An 18891-nucleotide genomic window follows, 5' to 3' on the forward strand; every position below is an offset into this window, starting at 1 on the left:
GGCGTCTTTAAGTGTCTAGAAAAGCGCTAAATAAATCCAATGAATTATTATTATTAGAGTAGGACCCCCTAACCTAGAGTAAGGGACTATAGTTAGGGTAGGGTTTAAGGGTAAGGGACTAGTTAGGGTAAGGGACTAGAGTTAGGGTGGGGGTTAAGGGTAAGTGACTAGAGTTAGGGTAGGGGTTAAGGGTAAGGGACTAGTTAGGGTAGGGGTTAAGGGGCTAGAGTTAGGGTAGGGATTACGGGTAAGGGACCACAGACTCCAGATTTTATTTTTATACATTTTTTATTTAAATATAATAACAAAACAAGACAAAAAACTGATTTCTGAAGGAAAATTTAAATCCACTCTGGATTTAAATAAAAAGAACAATGTGGACACACACACACATCTATCTCATATATATATATATATATATATATATATATATATATATGATACGAACAGCAGACACACAGCCTGTATAATGTGTGAATAGTGTGTCTACACTGTCTCCGCGTTTCCTCTCCAGAGAAACTTAATCAATGCTCAAAGTGATAACTAGATAAAGAAACTCAAAGTGTCCCAAATACCAAATACCTGGAGGTATATCTATATACACAGGCTCAAGCCAATCAGACCACCAGCCCCTTCAAAGTATCAAATAATACTCAGTATGAAGGTACTACCTACTACTAGTGCCGACTATGTAGTACATAGTACTCAGTCTAGTGTACAGTCGTATACTGTGCATTGCATACCCAGAGTTACCTCTCTGCTTGTAGTTACCATGACTACCATACTATCAATATGTCAACATGTGGTAACCATGACATCCCCATCACCAATATGTCAACATGTCAGTGGTAACCATGACAACCCCATTACCAATACGTCAACATGTCAGAAGACCAGAAGCAAGAAGCGACGGAGAACGAGACCAGGAGTTTGATAGGCCCACAGAGCTGTCCGTCAGGTGAGGGGCGGGGCTAAAGGACTAGACGTGGCGGGGGCACTGCGCCCCGTCCCCCAGGTTGATGCCTCTGAAGTCGCCATGGTCACCATCAGAGTCATCGTCGTTTAACCAAGACCTGTCATTGGTCGAACCCTGCTGGTGGAGGGGCCAAAAGAAGTGTCACGTCAAAGGTCAGCAATAAGGCAGCAGAAATTATTTATTACATTCTAATCATTATCATATCGTTATAAGATCTCAATCGTTGTCATAATGATTAAGTCATAATCATATTATCATCGTTCTATAAAAAACGACTGATCTAATGACAGACTCACTGATCTAATGACAGACTCACTGATCTGGTGACAGACTCACTGATCTAATGACAGACTCACTGATCTGATGACAGACTCACTGATCTAATGATAGACTCACTGATCTAATGACAGACTCACTGATCTAATGACAGACTCACTGATCTAATGACAGACTCACTGATCTAATGACTCACTGATCTAATGACAGACTCACTGATCTAATGACAGACTCACTGATCTAATGACAGACTCACTGATCTAATGACAGACTCACTGATCTAATGACAGACTCACTGATCTAATGACTCACTGATCTAATGACAGACTCACTGATCTAATGACAGACTCACTGATCTAATGACAGACTCACTGATCTAATGACAGACTCACTGATCTAATGACAGACTCACTGATCTAATGACAGACTCACTGATCTAATGACAGACTCACTGATCTAATGACAGACTCACTGATCTAATGACAGACTCACTGATCTAATGACTCACTGATCTAATGACAGACTCACTGATCTGATGACAGACTCACTGATCTGATGACAGACTCACTGATCTAATGACAGACTCACTGATCTAATGACAGACTCACTGATCTAATGACAGACTCACTGATCTAATGACAGACTCACTGATCTAATGACAGACTCACTGATCTGATGACAGACTCACTGATCTGATGACAGACTCACTGATCTGATGACAGACTCACTGATCTGATGACAGACTCACTGATCTGATGACAGACTCACTGATCTAATGACAGACTCACTGATCTAATGACAGACTCACTGATCTAATGACAGACTCACTGATCTAATGACAGACTCACTGATCTAATGACAGACTCACTGATCTAATGACAGACTCACTGATCTAATGACAGACTCACTGATCTAATGACAGACTCACTGATCTAATGACTCACTGATCTAATGACAGACTCACTGATCTGATGACAGACTCACTGATCTAATGACAGACTCACTGATCTAATGACAGACTCACTGATCTAATGACAGACTCACTGATCTAATGACAGACTCACTGATCTAATGACAGACTCACTGATCTAATGACAGACTCACTGATCTAATGACAGACTCACTGATCTAATGACAGACTCACTGATCTAATGACTCACTGATCTAATGACAGACTCACTGATCTAATGACAGACTCACTGATCTGATGACAGACTCACTGATCTAATGACAGACTCACTGATCTAATGACAGACTCACTGATCTAATGACAGACTCACTGATCTAATGACAGACTCACTGATCTAATGACAGACTCACTGATCTAATGACAGACTCACTGATCTAATGACAGACTCACTGATCTAATGACTCACTGATCTAATGACAGACTCACTGATCTGATGACAGACTCACTGATCTAATGACAGACTCACTGATCTAATGACAGACTCACTGATCTAATGACAGACTCACTGATCTAATGACAGACTCACTGATCTAATGACAGACTCACTGATCTAATGACAGACTCACTGATCTAATGACAGACTCACTGATCTAATGACAGACTCACTGATCTAATGACAGACTCACTGATCTAATGACAGACTCACTGATCTAATGACTCACTGATCTAATGACTCACTGATCTAATGACAGACTCACTGATCTGATGACAGACTCACTGATCTAATGACAGACTCACTGATCTAATGACAGACTCACTGATCTAATGACTCACTGATCTAATGACAGACTCACTGATCTAATGACAGACTCACTGATCTAATGACTCACTGATCTAATGACAGACTCACTGATCTAATGACAGACTCACTGATCTAATGACAGACTCACTGATCTAATGACTCACTGATCTAATGACAGACTCACTGATCTAATGACTCACTGATCTAATGACAGACTCACTGATCCAATGACTCACTGATCTAATGACAGACTCACTGATCTAATGACAGACTCACTGATCTAATGACTCACTGATCTAATGACAGACTCACTGATCTAATGACAGACTCACTGATCTAATGACAGACTCACTGATCTAATGACAGACTCACTGATCTAATGACAGACTCACTGATCTAATGACAGACTCACTGATCTAATGACAGACTCACTGATCTAATGACTCACTGATCTAATGACTCACTGATCTAATGACAGACTCACTGATCTAATGACTCACTGATCTAATGACAGACTCACTGATCTAATAACAGACTCACTGATCTAATGACAGACTCACTGATCTAATGACAGACTCACTGATCTAATGACAGACTCACTGATCTAATGACTCACTGATCTAATGACAGACTCACTGATCTAATGACAGACTCACTGATCTAATGACAGACTCACTGATCTAATGACAGACTCACTGATCTAATGACAGACTCACTGATCTAATGACAGACTCACTGATCTAATGACTCACTGATCTAATGACAGACTCACTGATCTAATGACAGACTCACTGATCTAATGACAGACTCACTGATCTAATGACAGACTCACTGATCTAATGACAGACTCACTGATCTGATGACAGACTCACTGATCTGATGACAGACTCACTGATCTAATGACAGACTCACTGATCTAATGACAGACTCACTGATCTGATGACAGACTCACTGATCTAATGACAGACTCACTGATCTAATGACAGACTCACTGATCTAATGACTCACTGATCTAATGACTCACTGATCTAATGATAGAGTCACTGATCTAACGACTGATCTAACGACAGACTCACCGATCTAACGACAGACTTCCTGAAGGGGGGACAGACCATGTGGAAGCGTGGAATCAAGACGTTGAAAACCTCCTCCTTATTGGCTGAAGACACAGTAGTATTAGTACTCTCAAACTAACAGTATTAGTATTAGTACTGTAGTACTCTCCAAATAACAGTGGTATTAGCATTAGTACTATAGTACTCTCAAAACAACAGTAGTAATAGTTTTATCAGTATTCTCAAAATAACAGTAGTATTAGCATTAGTAGTATTCTCAAAACAACAGTAGTATTGGCATTAGTACTGTAGTACTCTCAAAACAACAGTAGTATTAGTTTTAGTACTGTAGTATTCTCAAAATAACAGTAGTATTAGTACTGAAGCACTCTAAAGATAACAGCATTAGTCTGTATTACTGTATTGAACATTACTTTGGTATGAGCTGATGTATTAGTACTGAGTATTAGAACAGGGTTACCATTGGGGTTAATAGACATAGTATATTATGGGATGTTACCCAGTAAAGGTGTAGTGTATTATGGGATGTTACCCAGTAAAGGGGTAGTGTATTATGGGATGTTACCCAGTAAAGGGGTAGTGTATTATGGGATGTTACCCAGTAAAGGTGTAGTATATTATGGGATGTTACCCAGTAAAGGGGTAGTGTATTATGGGATGTTACCCAGTAAAGGTTTAGTATATTATGGGATGTTACCCAGTAAAGGTGTAGTGTATTATGGGATGTTACCCATTAAGGTGTAGCGTATTATGAGATGTGACCCGGTAAAGGTGTAGTGTATTATGGGATGTTACCCAGTAAAGGGGTAGTGTATTATGGGATGTTACCCAGTAAAGGTTTAGTATATTATGGGATGTTACCCAGTAAAGGTGTAGCGTATTATGGGATGTTACCCATTAAGGTGTAGCGTATTATGGGATGTGACCCGGTAAAAGTGTAGTGTATTATGGGATGTGACCCGGTAAAGGTGTAGTGCATTATGGGATGTGACCCGGTAAAGGTGTAGCGTATTATGGGATGTTACCCAGCCGGTGGAAGGTGTAGTGTCCCTCCATGTGCTCTGAGGTGGTGCTGAAGGTGGTGCAGCTGGCGTACTCATGAACCTTTCCTGGCATCATCACAGGATATTCTCCTGCACACACACACACACACACACACACACACACACACACACACACACACACACACACACACACACACACACACACACACACACACACACACACACACGACTAGCTGGTATTCACTATAGTACTACTAACTGATAATGACAGTCAGTCAGTCAGTCAGTCAGACAGACGGTTGGTGTAGGTCACTAGGGGTTGGGTGTAGCTGGGCCCTGATAGGACGGTTGGTGTAGGTCACTAGGGGTTAGGTTGGGTGGTGCTGTGCCCTGATAGGACGGTTGGTGTAGGTCACTAGGGGTTGGGTGTAGCTGTGCCCTGATAGGACGGTTGGTGTAGGTCACTAGGGGTTGGGTTGGGTGTAGCTGTGCCCTGATAGGACGGTTGGTGTAGGTCACTAGGGGTTGGGTTGGGTGGTGCAGTCCTCACGTACCGACCACGCCCGGCCCGCGCACCTCCTCCTCCTCCCCGTTGCCCTTGGTGATCTTCCAGTAGCGGCTGTCCAGCTGACAGGCCGCGTCCGGGGACGCGCTGGACGACATCTCTATCCTATAGATATAGATACAGAGATATAGATACATAGAGAGATATAGATACATCTCTATCCTATAGATATAGATACAGAGAGAGATATAGGTACAGAGAGAGAGATATAGGTCCATCTCTATCCTATAGATATAGTGACAGAGATATAGATACATCTCTATCCTATAGATATAGATACAGAGATATAGATACAGAGAGCGATATAGGTACATCTCTATCCTATAGATATAGATACAGCGATATAGATACAGAGAGAGAGATAGATACATCTCTATCCTATAGATATAGATACAGAGATATAGATACAGAGAGAGAGATATAGGTACCACTCTATCCTATAGATATAGATACAGAGATATAGATACAGAGAGAGAGAGAGATACATCTCTATCCTATAGATATAGATACAGAGATATAGCTACAGAGAGAGAGAGAGATACATCTCTATCCTATAGATATAGATACAGAGATATAGATACATAGAGAGAGATATAGGTACCACTCTATCCTATAGATATAGATACAGAGATATAGATACAGAGAGAGAGAGAGATACATCTCTATCCTATAGATATAGATACAGAGATATAGATACAGAGAGAGAGAGATAGATACATCTCTATCCTATAGATATAGATACAGAGATATAGATACAGAGAGAGAGATATAGGTACATCTCTATCCTATAGATATAGATACATCTCTATCCTATAGATATAGGTACAGAGATATAGCTACAGAGAGAGAGAGAGATACATCTCTATCCTATAGATATAGATACAGAGATATAGCTACAGAGGGAGATATAGATACATCTCTATCCTATAGATATAGATACAGAGATATAGGTACATCTCTATCCTTTAGATATAGATACAGATATATATATACAGAGAGAGATATAGATACATCTCTATCCTATAGATATAGATACAGAGATATAGATACATCTCTATCCTATAGATATATATACAGAGAGAGATATAGATACATCTCTATCCTATAGATATAGATACAGAGATATAGCTACAGAGAGAGAGATATAGATACATCTCTATCCTACAGATATAGCTACAGAGAGAGAGATATAGATACATCTCTATCCTACAGATATAGATACAGAGAGAGAGATACAGAGAGAGATATAGGTACAGCTCTATCCTATAGATATAGATACAGAGATATAGATACAGAGAGATATAGATACAGCTCTATCCTATAGATATAGATATATAGATACATCTCTATCCTATAGGCACACATAGAGAGAGATATAGGTGTGGAGTGAAACATATAGAGAGATATAGTTACACTGTATATAGAGAGATATAGATATACTGTATATCGAGAGATGTAGATACATATAGAGATATACATATATATAGAGTGATACATATAGAGAGATATACATATAGAGATATAGGTACTAGTGCTGTCAGTTAAACGCGTTATTAACGGTGTTAACGCAAATCAATTTTAATGGCGTTAATCTTTTTATTGCGCGATTAACGCAATTTATTATAAAAAAAAAAAAAACAGAACAAGGAAGTGTTGTGGTTGTTGTGAGTTGAAAAGTAAAGTAAAGTACGGCTTGAGAAAGTCACCCGACCGTCTCCCTGCCGTTTATAAAGAGTGATCCACCACCACATATCGAACCCTCACGCTACAATAATCCAACTCGAGTTTTGTTTTTTTACAAGTGGTGGGTACAAAATGATTCTTGACGAAAACTGGTGGGGGCGCGTCCAGCGTAGGTGAGGCCTATGCCCAGCTCCCAACCCAACTTTGAAAATAGATTAACGTCGATATTTTTTTTTAATCGCCCGATAAAAGTTTCACGTTAACGCAGCCGTTAACGCCGATAATGGCCCACCACTAATATATATATATATATATATATATATATACATACATACACAAGCTGTCCAGCTGACAGGCCGCCTTGGACGACATCTCTATCATATAGACAGAGATATATAGAGATATATATAGAGCATGTGTTCAGACAGACAGACAGACAGACAGACAGACAGACAGACAGACAGACAGACAGACAGACAGACAGACAGACAGACAGACAGACAGACAGACAGACAGACAGACAGACAGACTGATGACCTGATTCTGTAGGTGAAGAAGAAGTGCGGTGGATGGACCGACGACAGCTCTGGGAGGAAGGCGGTGGAGACGCTCACGCTCAGGTCCCCCGTGGTGGCCACGCACTGCTGCTCACGCACATACCTGCAGCCAATCAGAGCCTCAGGTACCTGCAGCCAATCAGAACCTCAGGACACTAACACCATACCTGCAGCCAATCAGAGCCTCAGGACACTAACACCATAGACCATACCTGCAGCCAATCAGAGCCTCAGGACACTAACACCATACCTGCAGCCAATCAGAGCCTCAGGACACTAACACCATACCTGACAGCCAATCAGAACCTCAGGATACTAACACCATACCTGCAGCCAATCAGAGCCTCAGGACACTAACACCATACCTGCAGCCAATCAGAGCCTCAGGACACTAACACCATACCTGCAGCCAATCAGAACCTCAGGATACTAACACCATACCTGCAGCCAATCAGAGCCTCAGGATACTAACACCATACCTGCAGCCAATCAGAGCCTCAGGATACTAACACCATACCTACAGCCAATCAGAACCTCAGGATACTAACACCATACCTGACAGCCAATCAGAACCTCAGGATACTAACACCATACCTGCAGCCAATCAGAGCCTCAGGATACTAACACCATACCGTCCTAGAGCCAATCAGAACCTCAGGATACTAACACCATACCAGCACGGCTGGTTAATTTAAGGACACAAGGCTGCTAGTTAGGGTGAAGATGACCACAACGGTGTGTATGTTAAGGTGTGTAGGTTAAGGATGTAGGTTAAGGTTTCTATGTTAAGGTGTCTAGGTTAAGGTATGTATGTTAAGGTGTGTATGTTAAGGTGTGTGTGGGTTAAGGTGTCTAGGTTAAGGTGTGTATGTTAAGGTGTGTAGGTTAAGGATGTAGGTTAAGGTTTCTATGTTAAGGTGTCTAGGTTAAGGTGTGTAGGTTTCTATGTTAAGGTGTGTAGGTTAAGGTGTCTAGGTTAAGGTGTGTGGGTTAAGGTGTGTGGGTTAAGGTGTCTAGGTTAAGGTGTGTATGTTAAGGTGTGTAGGTTAAGGATGTAGGTTAAGGTTTCTATGTTAAGGTGTCTAGGTTAAGGTGTGTAGGTTTCTATGTTAAGGTGTGTAGGTTAAGGTGTCTAGGTTAAGGTGTGTGTGTGTGTTAAGGTGTGTATGTTAAGGTGTCTGGGTTAAGGTGTGTAGGTTTCTATGTTAAGGTGTGTAGGTTAAGGTGTCTAGGTTAAGGTGTGTGTGTTAAGGTGTGTAGGTTAAGGTGTGTGTGTTAAGGTGTGTGTGTTAAGGTGTCTAGGTTAAGGTGTCTAGGTTAAGGTGTGTAGGTTAAGGTGTGTAGGTTAAGGTGTGTAGGTTAAGGTGTTTTGGTTAAGGTGTGTATGTTAATATGTCTAGGTTAAGGTGTGTAGGTTAAGGATGTAGGTTAAGGTTTCTAGATTAAGGTGTGTGGGTTAAGGTGTGTATGTTAAGGTGTGTGTGTTAAGGTGTGTAGGTTAAGGTGTCTAGGTCAAGGTGTGTAGGTTTCTATGTTAAGGTGTGTAGGTTAAGGTGTCTAGGTTAAGGTGTGTGTGTTAAGGTGTGTAGGTTAAGGTGTGTGTGTTAAGGTGTGTGTGTTAAGGTGTCTAGGTTAAGGTGTCTAGGTTAAGGTGTGTAGGTTAAGGTGTGTAGGTTAAGGTGTGTAGGTTAAGGTGTTTTGGTTAAGGTGTGTATGTTAATATGTCTAGGTTAAGGTGTGTGTGTTAAGGTGTGTACATTAAGGTGTGTATGTTAAGATGTCTAGGTTAAGTTAAGGTGTGTAGGTTAAGGGGTCTACCTGAATATCTGGTCTCTGATGATGGGGTATTCTCCAGTCACAACATTATTGACGTAAGTAGTAAACCAGTCTGAGAAACTGGTGCCTGCGGACAGACAGACAGACAGACAGAGGCATACCGCCAGTTCACTGATCAGGTACTTTTCAAAAAGATATGAAAAGAATCAGATAGAATAATGTGATATTACAGTAGAAATAAATGCAGTCGGATTAATAGATAATAGATCAATGTTCAGATTAGATGATAGATCACAAATAAAACGTGGTGAGATTAATAGATTACTGATTCAACATGGTCAGATTATTAGATTACAGATGATTTGTCACATTAACAGATTACAAATGTGATATACCTGTTATAAAGGCCACAGATTAGCCTGTACCCACCTGTTATAAAGGCCACAGGTTAGCCTGTACCCACCTGTTATAAAGGCCACAGGTTAGCTTGTACCCACCTGTTATAAAGGCCACAGATTAGCCTGTACCCACCTGTTATAAAGGCCACAGATTAGCCTGTACCCACCTGTTATAAAGGCCACAGGTTAGCCTGTACCCACCTGTTATAAAGGCCACAGGTTAGCCTGTACCCACCTGTTATAAAGGCCACAGGTTAGCCTGTACCCACCTGTTATAAAGGCCACAGGTTAGCTTGTACCCACCTGTTATAAACATGTCGATGGCTGACGGGTCTTGGGCCAGCTGGTCCTGAAGAGAAGAGGATGACAATCCCTTAGTTGTGGGGCTAGGAGGTCGTGGTTAGGGTTAGGGTTAGGGTCTGGGGTTAGGAGGTCGTGGTTAGGGTTAGGGTCTGGGGTTAGGAGGTCGTGGTTAGGGTTAGGGTTAGGGTTAGGAGCTGGGGTCAGGAGGTCGTGGATACTAACAGGACAGTGGTAGAAGATGTCTGAGAGGTTGCGTCCCTCGGTGGCCTCCAGGGCCAGGTACTGACTGAGTCCGGTGTGGAAGCAGAAGGTGAGAGGGAGACACTGCCTCATGCCCTTCCTCTGCTGGAAGCCCCCCGCCGCCGTCTCCACGTCCAGGAGGTCTTCAGAGCGGTAGTGGTTGGACAGCGCCATGCTGCCCATCAGACTAGAGACAGAGACAGAAGGGTCCTCAGAGACAGAGACAGAAGGGTCCTCAGAGACAGAGACAGAGACAGAAGGGTCCTCAGAGACAGAAGGGTCCTCAGAGACAGAAGGGTCCTCAGAGACAGAGACAGTGACAGAAGGGTCCTCAGAGACAGAAGGGTCCTCAGAGACAGAAGGGTCCTCAGAGACAGAAGGGACCTCAGAGACAGAAGGGTCCTCAGAGACAGAAGGGTCCTCAGAGACAGAGACAGAAGGGTCCTCAGAGACAGAAGGGTCCTCAGAGACAGAGACAGAGACAGAAGGGTCCTCAGAGACAGAAGGGTCCTCAGAGACAGAAGGGTCCTCAGAGACAGAAGGGTCCTCAGAGACAGAGACAGAAGGGTCCTCAGAGACAGAAGGGTCCTCAGAGACAGAGACAGAAGGGTCCTCAGAGACAGAAGGGTCCTCAGAGACAGAAGGGTCCTCAGAGTCAGAAGGGTCCTCAGAGACAGAAGGGTCCTCAGAGACAGAAGGGTCCTCAGAGACAGAGACAGAGACAGAAGGGTCCTCAGAGACAGAAGGGTCCTCAGAGACAGAAGGGTCCTCAGAGACAGAGACAGAGGGTCCTCAGAGACAGAAGGGTCCTCAGAGACAGAAGGGTCCTCAGAGACAGAAGGGTCCTCAGAGAGAGAAGGGTCCTCAGAGACAGAATGGTCCTCAGAGACAGAAGGGTCCTCAGAGACAGAAGGGTCCTCAGAGACAGAGACAGAAGGGTCCTCAGAGACAGAAGGGTCCTCAGAGACAGAAGGGTCCTCAGAGACAGAGGGGTCCTCAGAGACAGAAGGGTCCTCAGAGACACCATAGAGGTACCACTAGAACAGACAGACAGGCAGACAGACAGACAGGTACTCACCCTGGTACCACTAGCTTCTGGCCGTTGTGCAGGCGGTAAGAACAGACAGACAGGCAGACAGACAGACAGGTACTCACCCTGGTACCACTAGCTTCTGTCCATTGTGCAGGCGGTAAGAACAGGCAGACAGACAGACAGGTACTCACCCTGGTACCACTAGCTTCTGTCCATTGTGCAGGCGGTAAGAACAGACAGACAGGCAGACAGACAGACAGGTACTCACCCTGGTACCACTAGCTTCTGGCCGTTGTGCAGGCGGTAAGAACAGCGGTAATCCTCCGGCAGCTTGAAGCCGATCTGAGTCTCGATGGAGTCAAGCTCCTCCTCCTTTGCTCCATCTGAAACCATGGCAACCACAAAGTCAACAGGAAGCAGGAGGCGGAACCAGGAGGAGGGACGCCATCATCAGGGGGAGGAGGAAGAGGAGGAGGAGGAGGAGGAAGATGGTGGAGGAGGAGGAGGAAGGTGGAGGAGGAGGAGGAGGAAGAGGAGGAAGGTAGAGGAGGAGGAAAATGGAGGAGGAGGAAGATGGAGGAGGAGGAAGGTGGAGGAGGAGGAAGAGGAGGAGTCACCTTTGAGAGAAGCGATCATGCGCGGACATCGCTGAGATAGGAAGGTCTTCAGGGTCTCCCAGGAGGTCTTCAGGACGGCGTAGTGCCGGAGGTAACGGCCCCAGTCCAGGTAGTACTGCCTGAACAGGGCCCGCCAGGAGGGGGCGCCGGCCACCCGGTCAGCGCTGCAGACAGAACCAGGTTTATAGAGGGTACACACAGAACCAGGGTTATAGAGGGTACACACAGAACCAGGTTTATAGAGGGTACACACAGAACCAGGGTTATAGAGGGTACACACAGAACCAGGGTTATAGAGGGTACACACAGAACCAGGGTTATAGAGGGTACACACAGAACCAGGGTTATAGAGGGTACACACAGAACCAGGGTTATAGAGGGTACACACAGAACCAGGGTTATAGAGGGTACACACAGAACCAGGGTTATAGAGGGTACACACAGAACCAGGATTATAGAGGGTACACACAGAACCAGGGTTATAGAGGGTACACACAGAACCAGGGTTATAGAGGGTACACACACAGAACCAGGGTTATAGAGGGTACAGAACCAGGGTTATAGAGGGTACACACACAGAACCAGGGTTATAGTTAAGGGTCGGGGCTATATATAGTTAAGGTTCTGGTCTTTATATAGTAAAGGGTTGGGGTTATATATGGTTCTGGTTTGGGGTTATATAGTTACGGGTCAGGGCTATACATAGTTAAGGTTCTGGTCTCTATATAGTAAAGGGTTGGGGTTATATATGGTTCTGGTTTGGGGTTATATAGTTACGGGTCAGGGCTATACATAGTTAAGGGTTGGGGTTCTAGGGTTAGGGACTGGTTATATATGGTTAGGGTTGTATATGGTTAGGGGTGTACTCACTCAGTCAATAGCCAGTAGCGGGAACACAAGCTCCTCCACAAAGGGTTGTGGCCGGACAGCTGGTTCAGCCTCCTGCTGACGAAGCTGCAGCTGTGGAGTCCGTCATAAGGGGCTTAACTTAGCCCTGGTGGGTAAGGGGGCTTAGCTTAGCCCTGGTCACAGCATGAGGGGGCTTAGCTTAGCCCTGGTCACAGCGTGAGGGGGCTTAGCTTAGCCCTGGTTGGTAAGGGGGCTTAGCTTAGCCCTGGTCACAGCGTGAGGGGGCTTAGCTTAGCCCTGGTCACAGCGTGAGGGGGCTTAGCTTAGCACTGGTCACAGCGTGAGGGGGCTTAGCTTAGCCCTGGTCACAGCATGAGGGGGCTTAGCTTAGCCCTGGTCACAGCGTGAGGGGGCTTAGCTTAGCCCTGGTCACAGCATGAGGGGGCTTAGCTTAGCCCTGGTCACAGCGTGAGGGGGCTTAGACTCTCTACCTAAGGGATATAGACTTCCTTCTTAACTGTGATCCTATTGGGTTAGCCGTAACCCGTCTATGTAGTGTTAGGGTTAGGGATAACTAACTAACCCTAACCCATCAACGGAGGGTTAGGGCTAACTAACTAACCCTAACCCATCAACCCAGGGTTAGGGCTAACTAACTGTTCTAACCCATCAACCTAGGGTTAGGACTAACTAACCCTAACCCATCAACGTAGGGTTTGGGCTAACTAACTAATCCTAACCCATCAACCTAGGGTTAGGGCTAACTAATTAACTAATGCTAACCAATCAACGTAGGGTTTGGGCTAACTAACTAACTAAATATTTATTTTTTTCCACAATGTCTTGTTTTTTTAAACGATTTATGATGACTATATGCTCTGTAAGGTGACCTTGGGTGTCTTGAAAGGCGCCTCTAAATTAAATGTATTATTATTATTATTATTATTATTATTATTATTAATCCTTACCCATCAACCTAGGGTTAGGGCTAACTAATTAACTAACCCTAACCCATTAGTGTAGGGTTAGGGTTAGGACTGCTTGTTCTGGCCACGTTGACCGAGACTAGTTGAGACGCAAAGTATTATAGTATTGAATATTTCATAAACAACCCCGTACCAATGGCTAGCTTGCAATGCTACAGTAACTGTATGTTACACATCATAAAATAGTATGACTTCTGACTATTCTGGCTCCGCCCTTAATGCCATTCTGCTCTATTGATCCTGATACATAGTGATAATACAGTAATGATATATCCCCATGTATCAATGACATTCTGCTCTTTTGATCCTGATACATAGTTATAATACAGTAATGATATATCCCCATGTATCAATGACATTCTGCTGTATTGATCCTGATACATAGTGATAATACAGTAATGATATATCACCATGTATCAATGACATTCTGCTCTATTGATCCTGATACATAGTGATAATACAGTAATGATATATCCCCATGTATCAATGACATTCTGCTCTATTGATCCTGATACATAGTTATAATACAGTAATGATATATCACCATGTATCAATGACATTCTGCTCTATTGATCCTGATACATAGTGATAATACAGTAATGATATATCACCATGTATCAATGACATTCTGCTCTATTGATCCTGATACATAGTGATAATACAGTAATGATATATCCCCATGTATCAATGACATTCTGCTCTATTGATCCTGATACATAGTGATAATACAGTAATGATATATCACCATGTCTCAATGACATTCTGCTGTATTGATCCTGATACATAGTTATAATACAGTAATGATATATCCCCATGTATCAATGACATTCTGCTCTATTGATCCTGATACATAGTGATAATACAGTAATGATATATCAACATGTATCAATGACATTCTGCTCTATTGATCCTGATACATAGTGATAATACAGTAATGATATATCACCATGTATCAATGACATTCTGCTCTATTGATCCTGATACATAGTGATAATACAGTAATGATATATCCCCATGTATCAATGACATTCTGCTCTATTGATCCTGATACATAGTGATAATACAGTAATGATATATCACCATGTATCAATGACATTCTGCTCTATTGATCCTGATACATAGTGATAATACAGTAATGATATATCACCATGTATCAATGACATTCTGCTCTATTGATCCTGATACATAGTGATAATACAGTAATGATATATCACCATGTCTCAATGACATTCTGCTCTATTGATCCTGATACATAGTGATAATACAGTAATGATATATCCCCATGTATCAATGACATTCTGCTCTATTGATCCTGATACATAGTTATAATACAGTAATGATATATCACCATGTATCAATGACATTCTGCTCTATTGATCCTGATACATAGTGATAATACAGTAATGATATATCACCATGTATCAATGACATTCTGCTCTATTGATCCTGATACATAGTGATAATACAGTAATGATATATCACCATGTCTCAATGACATTCTGCTCTATTGATCCTGATACATAGTGATAATACAGTAATGATATATCCCCATGTATCAATGACATTCTGCTCTATTGATCCTGATACATAGTTATAATACAGTAATGATATATTACCATACATAGAGTAAGTAATCTTATTATTAGATAGATATTTAAAGTATTGCTTTTAGGCTGTTTGAGTTATCAATATAATATAGGAATATGCTGTTTGTTTTATGTGTTATTATACAATTATAAACAGGTATGTTGGATATAAATAATAATAATAATAATAATAATAAAATAGATTTATTTGATGATTTCTAGTAAGTCATATTATATAGCTGCTATATACAGTAATGTTAGATATAATAATAATAACAATAATAATAATGCATTGTATGGTTTCTAGTTAGTCATGTTGCTAGACAACTAGATACAGGTAATGTTAGATACTACTACTACTACTACTACTAATAATAATAATAATAATAATAATAATAATAATAATAATAATAATAACAATAACAATAATATAGATGCATTGTTAGCGATAACTTGTGTGTTGCTGCTCGTTTCCTCTGGATATAATAAGACCAAATAATGGTGATCCACTGAGATACATGCCAATGTTTGCCTCCTACTCGCTAAAGAGAGACTCGATACGTACTGGATGAGATCCCTGAAGTCGAGGAAGGAGAAGACGAGAAGCAGCGGGTCGGCGGGCAGCTGATCCAAGACGAACCGCAGCTCCACGGGCGCCGCCATGTTGGTCTGCTTACCCTACGTCACTGTGCGTCGTCTTACGTCACTGTGAGTCACTTCGAGCGTCGCCGATTTATAACGTGTGTCGGTTACTGGTGAACTAGTTGGGGTTGGTTACTGTAACTTACTGGTGAACTAGTTAGGTTCGGTAAATAATGCGGGAACAAATGATAAATACTAAAGATGCAGAAAGATCCGTTTTTAACCAACCTGAACTCTGTACAAGATGGTCAACAGGAACTGGGACAGGTAACCAGCTAGGTACCTGTCCCAGATCCTGCTGACCAGGTAACGAGCTGGTAAGAGTAGAAATCTTTGTGTGTGTGTGTGTGTGTGTGTGTGTGTGTGTGTGTGTGTGTGTGTGTGTGTGTGTGTGTGTGTGTGTGTGTGTGTGTGCGTGTGTTCGTGTGTGTGTGTGTGTGTGTGTGTGTGTGTGTGTGTGTGTGTGTGTGTGTTGTAATATACAATTGTGAAGACGAGTTCGTTCGGAATCAGCTGTTTATCGCAGGTCGACTGACTCTATTTCCTTCTAATACATTCCCGTAGCGTCACAGTGCATTTGCCTGTTGAAGCTCAGCGTCCATCGACATCAATGGGGCCGTATAAAACAGCTGTTTTTCGTCCGTCTAAAATCGACGGTCATTGGATAATCCTGCGATTATGTCCCTCCCACGCACCGCGTCTCTGGGGTCGATGGAGGAGTGGGCTGGCCTGGATGCTGGGCTTCTGCGTGATGATTGGAGGGTCTGCGAAAGACTGAGTTGCCGTTTGATTGACAGCAATTTTGAACCATAAAACGTCGCCGGAGCTCTTTTTAATCCTCAATCCCATCACGGATTTCGCAAGCGATGTGAAAGACAACTGAAACCTATTTCTTGATATTTGCTTGGCGAAATAGCCAGACAATTTTCATCGTACATTTCACACACTTATACACACAATTCCTTGTTTCAGTTTAACAGAATTCCCACATTTCCTTGTTCGAGTTTAATGTCACTTTGGTAGTTGGCCATCACTTTGACTCAGGGAGCCTTAGGTCTGCCCTTCAAGGCCTGGATTCAGATCAGGAGCTGCAGGGTGACAGATGAAAACTGTGATTCCTTGGTGTTCCTTGAAGACATGGAGTTGGGCAGTGCAATGCCTCAGCTTTACACAGTGTTCTCATTAGTGGCAACAATTGGGGCTACATCTGCAGGTGTAGAAAGGAGCTTCTGTTTAAAGCGGCTCAAGTCCTACACCCGTAACACAATGGGCCAAGGCTGTTTAAGCAGCCTAGCTCTCCTGGCCATTGAGGGGACACTGGTCAAGTCACTGGAAAAGACAGCTAGTTGGTATGACAGGGTCACAGCGCATTCCCCTGAAAAGGAACAGAGAGAAGAATTTACATATGAATAAATTGACAATTTATATGATGTAGGCCGAAAAAGAGCTTCCCCCCTTTGAGAGTCCAGCAGCTGCCACTGGTGAATACGTGTGTGTATCTATGTGTGTGCGCTGGCATCATGGACTTTTGTTCAGTTCTGACCTTAAAAAAACAAACACTCAAGAGTCCCATACATACTAGTCTCGTCTGTGTGTGTGTGTGTGTGTGTGTGTGTGTGTGTGTGTGTGTGTGTGTGTGTGTGTGTGTGTGTGTGTGTGTGTGTGTGTGTGTGTGTGTGGACTTTAGACTCTCAGACAGTGTCATAGTAAATATTTGGTCATCATTTTGCCTTGTCAGTAAAAGTCCAAATCAATACGATTGAACTAAATCCCGTCAGGGTTTTCATGTCTCGGGTTCAGAAAAAAGTTTTAAAGTGAGTAAAACATAAAAGATCATTTCAGCGTAATAAATAAATGACCAATCAATTAATATAAACTATACTGAGAAGGGAACAAAATCAAACCTTTAAAAGTTAGGCCAGAGAGAGAGAGAGAGAGAGAGAGAGAGAGAGAGAGAGAGAGAGAGAGAGAGAGAGAGAGAGAGAGAGAGAGAGAGAGAGAGAGAGAGAGAGAGAGAGAGAGAGAGAGAGAGAGAGACAGACAGAGAGAGAGAGCAGAGAGGTTTAGAGAGGGGGGGAGGGAGGCAGAGAGAGAGAGACAGAGCAGGGTAGAGGTTGAGAGAGAGGGTTAACGGGAGCAGACGGAGACGATGTGGCTCAAGGTGACAGCGCTTCTGCTCGCACTACAGGGCTGCGTGGCCGGTAAGACATATTCATAACTCCATTATCATCACCGAGATATTCATAACTCCATTATCATCACCGAGATATTCATAACTCTGTTAACATCACCGAGATATTCATAACTCCATTAACATCACCGAGATATTCATAACTCCATTAACATCACCGAGATATTCATAACTCTATTTACATCACTGAGATATAACTCTATTACAAGGGTTAGGTTATGTTAGTACTAGGTTATGTTAGTACTAGGGTTAGGTGGGTTAGGTGATGTTAGAGATAGGGTAGGATTATATATATAATTATCTGTCTCTATCTGTCTGTCTGCCTGTCCGTCTGCCTGTCTGTCTGTGTGTCGCTGTCTGCCTGTCTGCTCAGTGTTTGTGGAAAGACAGGCAGCCTCCCAGGTTTTGGTGCGTAACAGAA

The 18891-nt window shown here is 42.8% G+C and overlaps 2 protein-coding genes across 3 annotated transcripts in view; one reads left to right on the forward strand and one right to left on the reverse strand.

The window, feature by feature from the left end:
- Positions 1-283: 283 nt before the first annotated feature.
- On the reverse strand, positions 284-16515 carry fbxo3 (F-box protein 3). 2 transcript variants are annotated; one of them, XM_056589128.1, is made up of 12 exons: positions 16203-16513; positions 13087-13176; positions 12217-12380; positions 11868-11982; positions 10549-10753; positions 10327-10372; positions 9668-9752; positions 7830-7952; positions 5599-5714; positions 5066-5173; positions 4041-4123; positions 284-1090 (listed from the first exon to the last, which is right to left on the reverse strand). In XM_056589128.1, exons 1-12 carry the CDS (start codon positions 16298-16300, stop codon positions 980-982), a joined length of 1344 nt encoding a protein of 447 aa, XP_056445103.1. In that variant the 5' UTR covers positions 16301-16513; the 3' UTR covers positions 284-979. The 2 variants fall into 2 exon arrangements, with proteins under 2 accessions (XP_056445103.1, XP_056445102.1); XM_056589127.1 differs by having other exon boundaries at positions 285-1093; positions 16203-16515.
- Positions 16516-18365: 1850 nt separating this feature from the next.
- Positions 18366-18891, forward strand: part of f2 (coagulation factor II (thrombin)) — a 12368-nt gene continuing 11842 nt past the window's right edge. The window contains exons 1-2 of the mRNA XM_056588845.1: positions 18366-18480; positions 18844-18891. The exon at positions 18844-18891 is cut by the window's right edge and continues 33 nt beyond it. Coding sequence (XP_056444820.1) covers positions 18429-18480; positions 18844-18891 — 100 coding nt within the window. The 5' untranslated portion in view covers positions 18366-18428. The remainder of the gene's footprint in view (positions 18481-18843) is intronic.

The sequence above is a fragment of the Gadus chalcogrammus genome, chromosome 4, assembly GCF_026213295.1.
Source record: "Gadus chalcogrammus isolate NIFS_2021 chromosome 4, NIFS_Gcha_1.0, whole genome shotgun sequence".
NCBI lineage: Eukaryota > Metazoa > Chordata > Actinopteri > Gadiformes > Gadidae > Gadus > Gadus chalcogrammus.

What these genes read in the sequence shown, in the direction of transcription:
- fbxo3 (XM_056589127.1), bottom strand. Translation starts at nt 16,300, where the DNA reads ATGGCGGCGCCCGTGGAGCTGCGGTTCGTCTTGGATCAGCTGCCCGCC. An exon ending in CAGAAGCTAGTGGTACCAGG is followed by an intron (nt 10,754 to 11,867) that starts GTGAGTACCTGT and finishes CTCTGTCTCTAG; the next exon opens with TCTGATGGGCAGCATGGCGC. An exon ending in CATCGACATGTTTATAACAG is followed by an intron (nt 9,753 to 10,326) that starts GTGGGTACAAGC and finishes GTCTGTCCGCAG; the next exon opens with GCACCAGTTTCTCAGACTGG.